Source organism: Gracilinanus agilis, chromosome 2 (assembly GCF_016433145.1).
Source record: "Gracilinanus agilis isolate LMUSP501 chromosome 2, AgileGrace, whole genome shotgun sequence".
Lineage (NCBI taxonomy): Eukaryota > Metazoa > Chordata > Mammalia > Didelphimorphia > Didelphidae > Gracilinanus > Gracilinanus agilis.
Genome location: NC_058131.1, coordinates 37,678,496 through 37,693,712, shown reverse-complemented (window position 1 = coordinate 37,693,712; position 15,217 = coordinate 37,678,496). Strand labels below are relative to the sequence as shown.

Sequence of the window (15,217 nt, the reverse complement as noted above, 5' to 3'; positions counted from 1 at the left end):
TCTTCCCCTCTTGCACCCTCAGAGTCTCTTCAAAGTTTTTTTTTTCTGCTCAGAAATAGATGTTTGTTAAAATAACAAAACCTTTGCTTTTTCCTGTTCTTTTTTACTATATTTAAGTTCATGTGTTTTTACCCTCATTTGTCTCCTCATACCAAAGATAGCATTTTTACCCTTTCTATTTAATTTACTCTTTTCTTTATTCAAATATTGTTTACCTTTTATTCCTATTATTCTATATACTCCAAAATAATTAAGATCCCCACACCTATCATAATAAGATACATAGATTATTTACATATAATACATTATGGTTTAGATACTGCTTTTCCAACTGGGGAGGTTAGAATACACACACACACACACGGGTGCGAATATTACTTCTTTTGTATCTTAACAAAAGCCTTGGAACCTAAATGCTTTTTTTATACCCATTTTACAGTTGATTTGAAACACTTTTTCAATTCAGTTTTTCAATTAACTATAAACTCATTGGGCTATTATGTAATCCAACATATATTGCTTCATTTTGTCTAGAAAGATATCTTTTAAGATTTTGTCAAATATAGAGTCACTTATTCTCTATATCTGTTAGTCACCTCTTCATATAATTTAAAGAAAATGAGCTTCGTTGTGTATGATCTGCACTTATTAAACTGATGTTGCTTTTTAGGGATTAATATTTTTCTAAAATTATGTAATTTTTTCGGCCAGAAATTGTCTTTAGTTTAAGAAATCTATTTGGCAAAGCCAATCTCTTTCCATTTTCTGATAATTAAAGCCATTTGTGAAGTCTTTTGTAATTAGAAATTCTTCTACTATCTTGTTCCTCACCTGGGCTTCACTTCCTTTCTAGAAATTTTCTTTTACCTGTATCAGATTAATGATAATTTTCCTTCATGAATGTGATAGAATCTAAAACTTCATATGGATTAATTTCTTTTTATTATTGAGAGCATTGAATATTAACACCTTTTACCCCCCAGATTTTCTTCCTGAACATAATACTTTTGGACTGAAGTACAATCTGGGATCAGTCCTTTCTTCACAACAGAAAATTTCTGGAAAAAAATGTCTCCATGAATATGACAACTTTTGGAAGAACTTCATTGGGTTGTCAGGCCTAAGTGAACATGACCGAATCTGCTTAGGAGAGAAACTCTCTCAGTATAATAAATGTCAGAAGCCCTTCATTGACCATTCAAAACGAATTCATTACCATAGGACATATGCTCAAGGAAAACTCTCTAAACATGATGAATTTGGCAAAGACTTCAGCATCAATTCACAATTTCCTGAGTCTGAAAGGGTTCATAGTGGTGTGGAAAAATTTTTTGAATGTAATGAATGTGGGAAAGCTTACCACAGTAACCAATCTCTAACTGCACATCAAAGAACTCATACAGGAGAGAAGGTCCATAAATGCAAAGAATGTGAAAAAGTCTTTAGTTCCTGGATAAACCTTTTTGTACATAAGAAAATTCATAATGAAGAGAAATCTTATTTATGTAATGAATGTGGTAAAACCTTTAAGCAGAAGCGACACCTTAAAATTCACAAGATGGTTCATGCTGGACAGAAGTCATATGTATGTAATATATGTTTGAAAACCTTCAGTAATAAGCTCTATTTAGACCAACATAAAAAAAGTCATACTAGTGATATAATCTATAAGTGTAATCAGTGTGGGAAAGCATTTTTCCAGGAATCACAGTTTATTAAACATAAGTTAATTCATACCAGGGAAAGACCATTTGGATGTAATGAATGTGGGAAAGCTTTCAGCAATAAACACTACCTAAACAAACATCAAAAAATTCATATTGGAGTGAAACCCTTCAAATGTAATGAATGTGGGAAGGCCTTTAGCAGTAAGAGCTACCTAATACAACATAAGAAAATCCATACTGGAGTGAAACCCTTCAAATGTAATGAATGTGGGAAAGGCTTTATGAGTAAGAGCTACCTAATTCAGCATCAAAGAATCCATGCTGGAGGGAAGCCTTATAAATGTAATGAATGTGGGAAAGCCTTCAGTAGTAATAGCTACCTAATTCAGCATCAGAGAATTCATACAGGTGAGAAACTCTATAAATGTAATGAATGTGAGAAAACTTTCATTAGTAATAAACAACTTTCACAACATAAAAGAATCCATACTGGAGAGAAACCTTATAGTTGTAATGAATGTGGAAAAACCTTTAGGCAGATGGGACATGTTGAAACACATAAAAAGATTCATACAGGTGAGAAGCCTTTTGAATGTAATGAATGCGGGAAAGCCTTTATAAGTAATCAACAGCTATCCCGACATCAAAGAATTCATATTGGAGGGAAGCCTTATAAATGTAATGAATGTGGAAAAGCCTTCAGTAGTAATAGCTATTTAACTCTACATCAAAGAATTCATCCTGGTGGGAAGCCCTATAAATGTAATGAATGTGGCAAAGTTTTCATCAGTAATAATAACCTAATTCAGCATCAAAAAATCCATCCTGGAGAAAACCCCTATAAATGTAATGAATGTGGGAAAATATTCAGCAGTAATAGCTACCTAATTCAACATCAAAGAATTCACACTGGAGAGAAACCCTACAAATGTAATGAATGTGGAAAAGCCTTCATCTGTAATAGCTATCTAATTCAACATCAAAGAATCCATACTGGAGGAAAGGCTTATACATGTAATGAATGTGGAAAAGCCTTTAGCAGCCATCAGAAACTCACTCTTCATCAAAGAATCCATACTGGAGAGAAACCATATAAATGTAGTACATGTGGCAAAGCCTTCAATAGTAACAGCTATCTAATTGAACATCAAAGAATCCATACTGGAGAGAAGCCCTACAAATGTAAAGAATGTGGCAAAGCCTTTAGGCAAAGTTCATCACTTATGCAACATCAGAAAATTCACACTGGAGAGAAACCCTATCATTGTAATGAATGTGGGAAAGCCTTTAGGCAGAGTTCATCTCTTATGCAACATCAGGTAATTCATACAGGAGAGAAACCCTACAAATGTAATGAGTGTGGGAAAGCATTCAACAATAATCAAAATTTATCACGACATCAAAGAACTCATACTGGAGAGAAGCCGTATAAATGTAATAAATGTGGGAAAGCCTTCAGCAGTAATAGCTATCTAACTCAGCATCAAAGAATCCATACTGGAGAAAAGCCTTATAAGTGTAATGCATGTTGGAAAGCCTTTAGCAGTAATCAAAAGCTCTCAAGACATCAAAGAGTCCATACTGGAGAAAAACCCTATAAATGTAATGAATGTGGGAAAGCCTTCTGCTCTAATTCTAGATTTGAAGCACATAAGGCAATTCATTCTGGAGAGAGACCTGTTTAGATATAATGAATGTTGGAGAGTCTTTAGGTTTGGGTCAAGATGCATGCATTATGAATGTGAAGCCAAACTGGGAAGAAGTCTTAAGAAATAAAATGAATGTGTGAAAGTCTACTGCAGAAAGGGAATCCTTAATACATAAAAGAACTCAAAACTCACCAGAAACCTATTTAGTATAATAAATGCAGAAAACTTGATTGAAATCTTAAAGAACATGACTCAATGTTCCCAAGAATACATTGAACTTACAAAATGGTATAAAGGCTTAATATGAGCAAAAGTTAATACACAACAGAGGGTTCATACTAAAACTATAATTCCAGGTAATAAATGTGGGCAAACTTTCAAATGAAAGGACCATAAGATATTTCATACTAAAGCAAGAAATGTGTTAAATAAAATGAATGTTAGAAATCATTTTCGTTGAACCAGACCTTTGTATATAAGAAAATTATTGTAGAGAATTAAACTTGTTTTCATAAAGCTTTAGCTAAAACAAAGAACTTTAAAACTATCTGATAATACCAGTGATATTCTTTATGAATAAAATGAGTTCTTGAGAGTATTCATCTAGGTTAAATTTACAATTGTTATAATGGAGTGATGGTTTCAAAAAGTTATGCAAAATCACAGCATCTTAGAATTAGAAGGAACCCCAGAGAATATCTAGTTCAAATTTTATCTGAAAAAGTTTGCCCTGTTCACCATACAAATAATCTTCCAGCCTTTGTTATTTAATAAGGAGACCTATGATTCCTGAGGAAATCAGCTCTACTTTTCAATAGTGCCAGTTATTAGGAAGGCATTTCTTATATTATGCCTAAATTTGCCTCTTTGCAGTTGCCTTTCCATTTTCCTACTTATCCTCTCTTTGGTCCAACAGTAAAAGCCAAATTCTTCTTGCCTGTGAAAAACCATAATATGCTTGAAGTTAGCCGTGATACTCTCTTTTCAGTTGTTCAGATAAAATGGCCTCAGTTTTATCTTCATGTAACTTGAACTTAACTCAGCATATAACACCATTTACCATTTGAGTTGCTTACCTACAGACTCCTTAAGCTTATCAATATCTTCCCTAAAATATGGCATGCAAATCTGATGACAAAATTTGAAATCTACACAAACTGAGAGGCTTGTTAGCAATATTGTGACTTTTGGTCTTTACTCTTCTGATGTTGGCCTAAGAATGAATTTGCTATTTTGGCTCTTCTTTTGTTCTGACTCCTTTTGAGCCTGTCATCCACAAAATTCCCATTCTATGAATTGCTTTTAGCCATGCCTCTAACTTGCACTTGTGCGGTTGATATTTTGATTTCAACTGTAAATTTCCCATTTTTCCATTTTTATTTCATCATATTCAATTTGGCCTAATGTTGTAGGAAGTCAAAATCTTTTGGAACTTGGCTGTGAATTGCTCTCCCTGCCACATTTATATCAGCTGTAAATCTAATAAGCATGGCACATACACCTTTAGATAAGCCATTAATTAAAATATTATATAGAATAGGGTCTCACACAGATCTCAGGAAAATTGCATCCAAAATCTTCCAAGATGACTAAATCATAAGAATAACAGCTAACATATATAGAGTGCCCACTACATTCCAGGCCCATTGCTAAGTACTTTATGAAGTACTTATCATCCTCGTAACTCTCCTGGGAGATACATGCTATTGTTACCCTCATTTTACAGGTGAGGAAAATGAGGCAGAGAGATTCAGTGATGACCAAGATCATGTAATTAGTAAGTGTCTAAGGATTTGAACTCAGGTCTTCCCAACTTGATGGTCAGTGTGGTATCTATTGTACCACCTAGCTGCCCTCAACTTATACCCAATGACATAAAGTAAAATAATAACTTATTCAGCATGAGAGAAGATGTCAGGTTCTGTTACCAGCTATAATAATGTTAATCACCTTGAGAGAGAATGACTAAGATCTCCTTATGCCTATTCTTCTATTAATACTCTGGTTACACTGTTCCAGGGGTTCTAAGAGAGCAGATGAAACATAGTTTGTGGCTGCCCATAGCTCACAGGATCTAGGGAGAAGGCAGGTGACATAACATACATACACATACCACACTGTAAAACAGAATAATACATGAAATGATTGTTATCTGGGAGGGAAATTCAAGGATATAATTTCCTGAGCCCCATCTTCCTGTGTAAAGGAAAGGAAGCTTGATCCCTAGAGTATAATTCCATAGTCAAACCTCCCAGCCAATAAGGGAGATTTCTAGGACTGTACTCACTTTGAGAGATGCCATGTGATCAACTCCCAAGTTTCAGAATTCCTGAATTTGAGAGTTCTAGGCATTGGATCTTAGAGTGGTAGTATCAAACTCTTATAAAAAAGGGGTCACTCCGCATTACATAAGGTTTCCTACAGGATTCATATTGACTTTAAAAAGTCACATGAGGGGGGCAGCTGGGTAGCTCAGTGGAGTGAGAGTCAGGCCTAGAGACAGGAGGTCCTAGGTTTAAACCCGGCCTCAGCCACTTCCCAGCTGTGTGACCCTGGGCAAGTCACTTGACCCCCATTGCCCACCCTTACCACTCTTCCACCTATGAGACAATACACCGAAGTACAAGGGTTTAAAAAAAAAAGTCACATGAATATTATCTGTGTTCTATTTGTGTTTTTATTTTGTTAAATATTTTCCAGTTACATTTTAGACTTGTTTGGGCAGTATATCTCTTGTGGTGTGTTTGACACCTCTGTTCTAAGGAGAGATTTCTTGATGCATCCTGCTGTTGGGTGAAGGGAAAATATGCCCCCCCATGATTTCTGTAGAATGTCCTTTCTATTTAGAGTGCAAACTTGTACCCTGGAAGCCAGAAGTGGAGACTATAGCCAGGTCAGGTGCTGCTACTGTGGGCCTTTCAAATTTTGACCTTATATTTTAGAGTGCTTGCCCTCCTGTTGCCAGCTGTACTGTGGAAACACATATCCCAGGAAACATGATTTGTAGGGCCTTTTCTTATTGTGCCATTTCAGTGAATAGTTTTCATTCTGTGACTAATGAAAGGTGAATACATTGTTTGAGTTTGTGAGATATAATTTTTGGTGTTCAAGGTACCCATAAAGTACTCTAGAACCTGGGGTAACTCATTCCAAGTACAAGTTGGGAACACCTACAGATGCATTCTCTCCCAACTTTGTCGGTGATTCTCTAATTGATGAATGAGAGATGCACATCAACCACAGTGATTTGTGTTTTGTTCACAACTTGGGCCTATTTTATCTTTCCTTTGGCACTCTATGGTTGATCGATACTGATCTGCTTACTGTTTCTCAGACAAAACCCTTCACCTCCTCTTTCTGCCTTTGTTACTAATTATCCTCTGTACCTGGAATGTTCTTCCTTCTGGCTTCTCTGACTCCTTTTAAGGCTCTGCTCAACTACCACCTTCTGATGAACTGAGCTTCTGGTGCCTTTATTCCCAAGATTACCTTCTGTCAACTGTCTTTGTATTTTGTGAACACCTCTCTATGTGCATGTGTCCTCCTCTGTTAGAATGTGAGCTCTGAGAAGGCAAATACATTTTTTTTGTATTTTCTTTGTATCCCTAGCATTTAGCACAGTGCATGGCACATAGTAAGAGCTTAAGAAATGCTTGCTGATTCATTCATTGATTGTTGTTCAAGTAGAGAAGGATCATTGCTTGGTGCTTCTACCAAGGGAGAATTCAACGAAGGAATTCATAGAGGAGTTTGTATTTGTGCTGGGCCATAAAGAATAGGGGAAGGGGGAAAGGAACAAACATGAAGCACCTACTATGTGTTTTCATTTGATCCTCATAGCAACACTTGGAGTTAAGACATATTATCCTCTTTTTATAGGTGAGGAAACTGAGGCAGGCTGAGGTTAAGTAATTTACTCAGGGTTTCATGGCTAGTAAGGGTCGAAAGTAGGATTTGAACTCAGATCTTCCTGACTTCAGGGCCAGCATTCTATGTACTGCACTACTTATTTGCCTCTAATTGAATAGGTAGGGTATTTAGGTAGAGATGCCAATGGGAAAGGCATTATAGAGTTATGGAGCAATTTGAACAAAGTCATAGGGACAGGGCAATGAGTATTTTTAGCAGAGACTGTAATCAAATTGACTGGAGCATAGCACATGTGTACACATAGCATATGTGTGGGAATGTACTGTGTACTATTGGTGGAGTGGTGAATTAATCCATCCATTCTGGAAAGTTGTTTTGATTTATGCTTAAAAAGTTACTAAAATGTACATGCCTTTTAACCCAGCTGTACCACCACTAAATCCACACCCCGGAAAGACCAAAGAGAAAGAGAATGGTTCTACATGTAGAAAAATATTTATAGCAGCTCTTTTTAAAGGTAGCCAAGAAGTAGAAACTAAGGAAATACCTACTACTAGGAAACAGCTAAACAAAATATGGTGTGTGAATGTAATGGAAGAATTATGACATAAGAAGTCATGAAATGGACATTTTCAGAAGAACATAAGATGACACCTATGAACTTATACAGAATAAAATGAGCAGAACCAGAACAGTTTACACAGTGTGACCATTAGAGAAAAAAACAACTTTGAAAGATATTAGCACTAATCAGTGAAGTGATAAACCAAGAATCCAAAAGAATCTAGATGAAACATGATTCACCTCTTCACAGGGAGGTAGAAAGCTTAAAAGGTAGAAAGAGACATACACACTTTGACATGGCCAATGTAGACTTTGTTTTTGGGGGCCTTTTAGCTATGTATTGAGGGCTTTTTAAATGGTTATTATTTGCTTAGTGAGACAGTTTAATTAAAAAAGAAAGGCACCAGATATTTATGCTATGATACACCATATTTCATTTTTTTAAAGATAATCTTTTTTCAATTGACAAGTATTCAACTTTTTTGTTTCCTACCTCCTCCCACCTCAATGGAGGAAGAAAACCTTGCAACAAATACAGTCAAGGAAAACAAATCCTCACCTTTGCGAAATCCAAAAATTTATGTCTCACTTTGAATATTTAGTCCATCACTTCTCATAGGATGTTGGCAGCATTCTAATCATTAGGTCTCTGGAATCATGTTTGATAATTTCATTGTCCTAAGTCTTTTAAAAATCATTTATTTTTGTAATTTTTTTCTCTTCATTCTGCTCACACCATATTTATTTCAATATAATTTATTATTTTGCAGTGGTGTTGCTCTAAATTAGAGCTCAGGCACTGAAACACACTGCTAATGAGAAATCCCAAAAATACTTTGCATTATCCTTCTACCAAAATTTTTTTTCAATGCAATGCCTTATTGAGGTAGGATTGCTATTTATATTATTATTGTTTGGAGTGAAAAGGGAGTATTTATTTAAAACAATGTATTCATTAGTGCACAGGTTTTAAAGTAGAAACAAATCTTATTTTGAAACCATTGAATTGCTAAATCATATGTGCTATATAACAAAATAGAATTTAAGAAAATAGAGGAGTATGCTTAATAGTTCTTCAGATAACCAGATGGTGGGTAATTCTACCTTGTTTGGTTTAATATTTCCTGCTAAAATTCAATGCACCCCACATACTTGGTAGAGTTTCTGCATAACTGACACATGTCAACTGAAAACTTTAGAGGAGTGGTTTCTAGCCAATACCTTCAGTAATGTTACATTATGGGAAGACTTCTAGTTATAGTGAGACATCAGATTTTCCATGTGCTGCCGAAAAGTGTAAGGAACCCCAGAAATAAGGGGCTTGTACTGGAGTTCTAAGGTTACTTTCAGCTCCAAATGTATACAACGTAGATTTTGCCTGAGATTTTTCATAGTACCTGGAAGGTTTAAGTGATTTACCTTCATAAAGCTGGCATGTGCCCATGGTAGGACTGGAATTCGGTTTCGTGGGCCTATCCAAAATCCATTATCTCCCAATTTCTTATCATTATGGGTAATGCTTCATGGCTGTAGTTTGCTGTTTGTTAACAAGAAGGAAGATTGTATGGTTTAAATAACTTGGAGCCAACATTGTCTTTCTTATTTGACTTGTCTCATTACCTTTTTGAATTTCCTTCATTTATGTTATTGTAGTCTTCCTATAATTAGTTCTTTTTTTTCTTCATTCTGAATCACTTGATGCATCTTCCTTTGCTTCTATTAATTCTCCATGTTTGTCATTCTATTCCATTCACATAGCAGTTTATTCAGTCATTCTCCATTTGTTCAGCCTGTTATTGTTTTCCAGGGTTTTGATATTATAAGTAGTGCTGTTAAGAATATGTAGGTAATTATGTTGCAGAGTTAAATGAAAAAAAACTGGGAGAACAATTTATACAATGACAACATTATAGAGAAAAACAACTTCAAAGGATATTAGGATTCTGATTTTTGTGATCAAAAAACCCCAAGTGTAAAGGACTGAATGAGGCTGCCCACCTCCTGTCAGAAAGAAGATGAACTTAAAATGCAGAATGAAATACATTTTTGGACATAGTGTGGGAATTTGTTTTGTTAAGACTGTACATATTAACTGGGCAGGTGGGTAGTGCAATGGATAGAATGTCAGACCTAGAGTCAGAAAGACTCATCTTTGTGAATTCAAATCAAGCTTCAGACACTTCCTAGTTGTATGGCCCTTGCCAAGTCATTTCACCTTGGTTGTCTGTTTCCTGATGTTCTGGAGAAGAAAATGGTAAACCATTTCAGCATCTTGGCCAAGAAAACCCAAGACAGGGTCACAAAGAGTTGGATATGATTGAAAATCACTGAACAGCTATAAGGGCTTTATTTTTTATTTTCAAAATTGTTTGATGGGGGAAGTAGTAAGAAGGAGACAATAAGTTATTGTAAAAGTAAATAAATGTTTTTTAAAATAATATTGTGACACATCTTTGTTTATTTGCTTTCTGCATTTGTTTTATGTGTTCCTTTGAATCTGTTGCATGTTCTATATTTCCTAGAGACCTTTCCCAGTCCTTCCCAGTGCTCGTGCCTTCTCACTAAGATTATGTCTCATTTATGCTGTCTCTATCTTGTATTTATATTGTTGTTTGCATGTCCTCTATTTGGTGAGGTCCTTGAAAGCAGGTGCTTTGTTTTTGCCTTTCTCTGTATCCCCAGTGCTTAGCCCCATGCTTGACCTATAAGAAGTGTCTAATAAATGCTTGTTGATTAACTGAAATAAAAGTTGTTCTGTACCAGTATCATTTATTGCCATGAGTGCTTTAATGGGAGTTGGGAACCCTTTTACCCATATTTTTGGAAATCTAGACACAAATTGTATTCAGAATTTCACAGATTAAACTCTGTGTGTGTGTGTTGAGAGGCAAAATAGACTATTAAAATTATACTAATATATTTTAATTCCTAATATGGAAAATATCAGTAGATACAAAACAACATACACAAAATCTCATTGAGGAGTTCTTATCATTTTTTCAGAGTATAAAAGGGTCCTGAAACAAAACAAATTGAGAACTTTTAGATCAAAATGGTTGTTGAGATTCCTACCAATTGTCTTTTCTCTGCCGTGTCATAGCAACCTCCTCGCCCTGGAATTTCACTCCTTCCTTGGACTCCTCACATTGCAAATACATTCTTCCCTGTCTGTGGCCCCTTTTCCTTTATTAGTTGGTCCCTCCCAGAACCTCCATTTTGGGAAAGAACCTGGATCAGCCATAACTTCATTATTTTCTGTGCTCTATTCTTAACTCTTTCTGGAATTTCTCTACTATGTCCCCATGAGAATTCCCTCTCCATCCTCCCACTTTCAATATTCTTTTATGTTTTGTATACCCCACCCATTAGAATGTGAACTCCTTGAGAACAGGCACAATCTGCCTTTTCTGCTTATATTTCTATTACTAGTGCTTAATACAGTATCTGACATACTAAGTACTTAATAAATGCTTGGTGACTCTACATGAGTGAAATGAACTTCCTCAGAAAATGGAAGAGAATAGAATAATGGATTTGAAGAAAATCTGACAATATATTATTTTTTATAAGATGAAAGGCAAAGATTTAACAGAATTACCAGGGAGTGGGTCTATGCTTCAGAACACAAAAACCAGAGATAGCAAACAGCAGTCATGATTGTTATGGTGGTGGTGGTTGTCCTTCATATCTGAAGAAGACCAAAATGATATCATTATTGGTGATGTCATTTTACTTGTATATTAATTAGATTTAAGTGAGGCAAAATTGTACAAAGTCATCAGCCTTGTTTTTCCAGAATCATTGAAGTCCAGTGTCAAAACAGAAGTCAAGATGACTGGCAATAGCCCTGGATTCAGTGGATGAACTTAGCTTCTTTGATGTCTAATCATGTTCTAAACATTCCACAGTGCCTGCTTCCATTGCCTTCCTTGCCACTGGAACAAATTTTTATCATCCACCTTTTCTACTGTGGGAAGCCCTTGCATACCTGGAGTATACATCCCTCTATCTCACTGATGGATTTGAGACGTTTTGGTTAACCTCTGCCCACTTTAGCCCAACTGCTGCAATGGTTTACTAGGGTATGGCTGCTGGCCATGCTACAGCTTTTTGGAGCTGAAGATAAGAGCAGGGTTTCGAGCAGACACCAAAGGAGGAAAGTAGCCCTAAAAAGGACTTAACAAGCCCTCATACCAGAGGTACGAGTCATATTAAGAATAGAAATATTAAAAGCCATATAGATGATGAAGAGACTTTTGACAATTTCCATCCCTTTTTTTCTATTAAAAACTCTAGAAATTCTTGGAATAAAAGTATTTTTTCTTAACATAGTAAATAAAATCGATCTAAATTCAAAAACAAACATTATACATAATGGAAAAAAGGTAGAGCCCTTTCTAATAAGATTTCAATTTAAAGCAAGGATACCCATTATCACCTACTACATAGGGCTAAGTTTGTTGCCTATAGCAGTAAGAGAAAAAAGAGAAGGAATAAGCACACACAAAAAGGAAATAAAATGATCGCTTTTTATAGATTTTATGATGATTTACCTAGAAAATTGTAGAGTCAACCAAAAATTAATTGAAACAATTAATTCAGAAGATGAAAGAATATAAAATAAATCACATTAACTATCAGCACTTCAAACCCAGCAGGAAGGCCTAGGAATAAAAGATTCCAGCTTTAGGTGTTGGAAGCAATTCCCACCCCCACCCTCACCCAAGTGTTCAGGCCATGGCAGCCTTGGAGTAAAAATTCCAGGATATTGCAGCCAGTCAGCTTGGCAGAGAAGCCCAGAAAATCAGGATTGTTTTCATGTTAGTAGATCTGGGCATGCTCCAAGGCTCTATTATAAGTGTAAGACAAATATAATGGTAGCAAGGAGCCAGGTTATCAAAGACTTTAATAGTCAAAAAGAAGGTTTTATATTTGTATAATAGGGAGCCACTGGAATTTATTGAATATGGGGTGGAGTGTGTGTGTGTGTGAGTGACAAAGAGAATGAGAAACTGAGGATATCTACGATGAAAGCCAAGTGACTAAGAGAATAGTGATGTTCTCAAAAGTATTAGAGAAGTTTGGAATGGCAGAAGTATTAGGGGAAAATATGAGTTCAACTTTGGACATGCTGGGTTTAAGATATCTTTTACATTGAGTTTGAGATGTCCAATTGGCAGATGGAGATGCAAGCCTGATGTCAAGAGAAAGGTTAGAGTTAGATAAATAGATCTGAGAAACATTGGAACAGACATGATAATGGAATCCATGGTAGCTAATGAGAGGACCAAAAGAAATAGTATAGATTAGAGAAAAGGACTCAGGACAAAGCTTTGGGGTATACCCATAGTTAGCAGGTACAACAGGGCTAGAGATTGCAAGGTGGAGGGAGAGATGGCATGACCATGGAGTATAGTCATATAAGGGAATTTCAGAGTTGATGAACATGGAAATGGAATATTTTTTAGGTGATGGCAACATTAGGAGTATGACTATTTCTTTTTTTTAAGATACAAAATTATTTAATGTCTTTAAAATAATAAGAGATTGGAATCTCTCAATATTCCACCTCTCCCCTTTAACCCCAAGCTCAATTCAGTTGAACAAGTGTTTAGTAAATCCCTACTGAATACAAGGCACTACATACAAACAAAACCAAAAAATAACCCTTGCTTTCAAAAGAATTATTTTTACTTTGAGTATGACCATTGAGCTACTTGCTCATACCCAGCACACTGTTAACTTTTTAGTCAAAAGAAATGTCATGTAAGAAAGAATCAAAACTTCACTGAAATCAGTCACTTGACATCTGTCACTTCCCCCTTGCCTACCCAGCCTATCACATTGTCATAAAAGGATGGCTCAATTAAGATTATGACTCCATGAAGAGTATGACTCTTTCTGTATGTAGCCAAGGTGGAGTGAAGGAGTAAGCCATAGAAAATAAGTAAATTGAGGAATTAGTCAAAAAACATTTATTAAGTACGTACTGTACACAATGACAGGCACTGTGCTAAGTGCTAAGGATACAACAAGAGGCAAAAGACAGTCTGTTCTCAAAAAGCTTACATTCTAATGAGGGAGACAACAAACAAAAAAAGAAATATACAGAAATCAAGATATATGCATGATGACTAGGAAATAACGGAGAGGGATTGGGAAAGACTTCCAGTAAAAGATGAGGTTTTAATTGGTCCTTAATAAAAGCCAGTGAAGTCAATAATTGGAGCAGAAAAGGGAGAGCATTCAAGATATGGGAACAGCCAGAGAAAATGTCCAGAGTTAAGAGATGGAAGGTCTTGTTTGTAAAACAGCCAGAAAGCCAGTACCACTGAATCAAAGAGTATTGAATACTGAAATACTGAAAAGGTAGGAGGGGGCAGGTTATGAAGGGCTTTGAATACTGAACAAAGCATTTTGTATTTGCTTCCCACTGGAGTTTATTGAGTAGTAAAGTAACATGAACAGATCTGTGCTTTAGAAAAATCTCTTTGGCAGATGGATTGAAGAGGGGAAAGACTTAGGGCAGGCAGCTATTGCAATAATCCAGGCAGGAAATGATGGGCACTTGTACCAGAATGGGGGCAATATCAGAGAAGAGAAGGGGGAGGAAGTGAGCATAGATGCATCATGAAAGGTTCTGGTTCTATTAGTCTGAGTCACACTAAATTACAAGGATACTACTTTTGCCCACTCTTTTAAATCCAATGCATGTATAACCCTCTTCATTGGCCCAATTCCTATGAGTACAGGGATGTTGGGCCCTCAGAGGGGAGTTCCAGGGCCTTTGAGGGTCAGGTTTTAAATTTTATGCCTCATGAGCCCTCATCCAGTATGCTTCCTGAAATCAATTAATCAAATGATATCAATTCGTTCTTATGAAAAGATATTTACTGAGAAGTTTTGGCAAAGGATAGAAACTACCAAAACATCCTGTATGTAAATGGAGAGAAAGCATATATTTCCTTCTGTTCTCACTTGGGACAGGGGGAGACTAGGCTCAAACTTTAAGCATAAAGGGAATATGTATGGAATAGATGTGACTGTCAGGAACTTCCTGGCTCTAGAGTACTTTATTCTCTTTGTAGAACCCTACGAAGTTCAATTCTGGGTGTGGAATAGCTGATAGGAAACTTGTTCCTTGCTTAGCTATGCTACTTCCTTGTAGGAATTATCAGCTGCTGAAAGGAATTTGATGCCTCTTCCAACCTTTTGATGTTAACAAGGTCATAACCTGATCCATTCTATCACTGGATACTCAGTTCAGGAATAATTGGGAAAGAATACGAAGGACAGAAAGAGGGGGACAATATACTCAGAGATATACAGTGGCTGATTGGGGAGATTAGGCAGTTATATCACTGTCACTAATACTGCCTTCCTTCCCAACCAGAGACCTAGAGCATTTCTCCCTTGCTTATAAAAAGAGAGAGAGAGAGAGAGAGAGAGAGAGAGAGAGAGAGAGAG

General features: G+C 36.1%; 1 protein-coding gene across 1 annotated transcript in view; it reads left to right on the top strand.

The window, feature by feature from the left end:
- The window catches only part of LOC123233183 (zinc finger protein 11-like), a 61,278-nt gene that overhangs the window by 15,963 nt on the left and 30,098 nt on the right, over positions 1-15,217 (top strand). Inside the window, exon 3 of the mRNA XM_044659334.1 lies at positions 984-3,286. Within this exon, the coding sequence (XP_044515269.1) occupies positions 984-3,286 (2,303 nt within the window). The remainder of the gene's footprint in view (positions 1-983; positions 3,287-15,217) is intronic.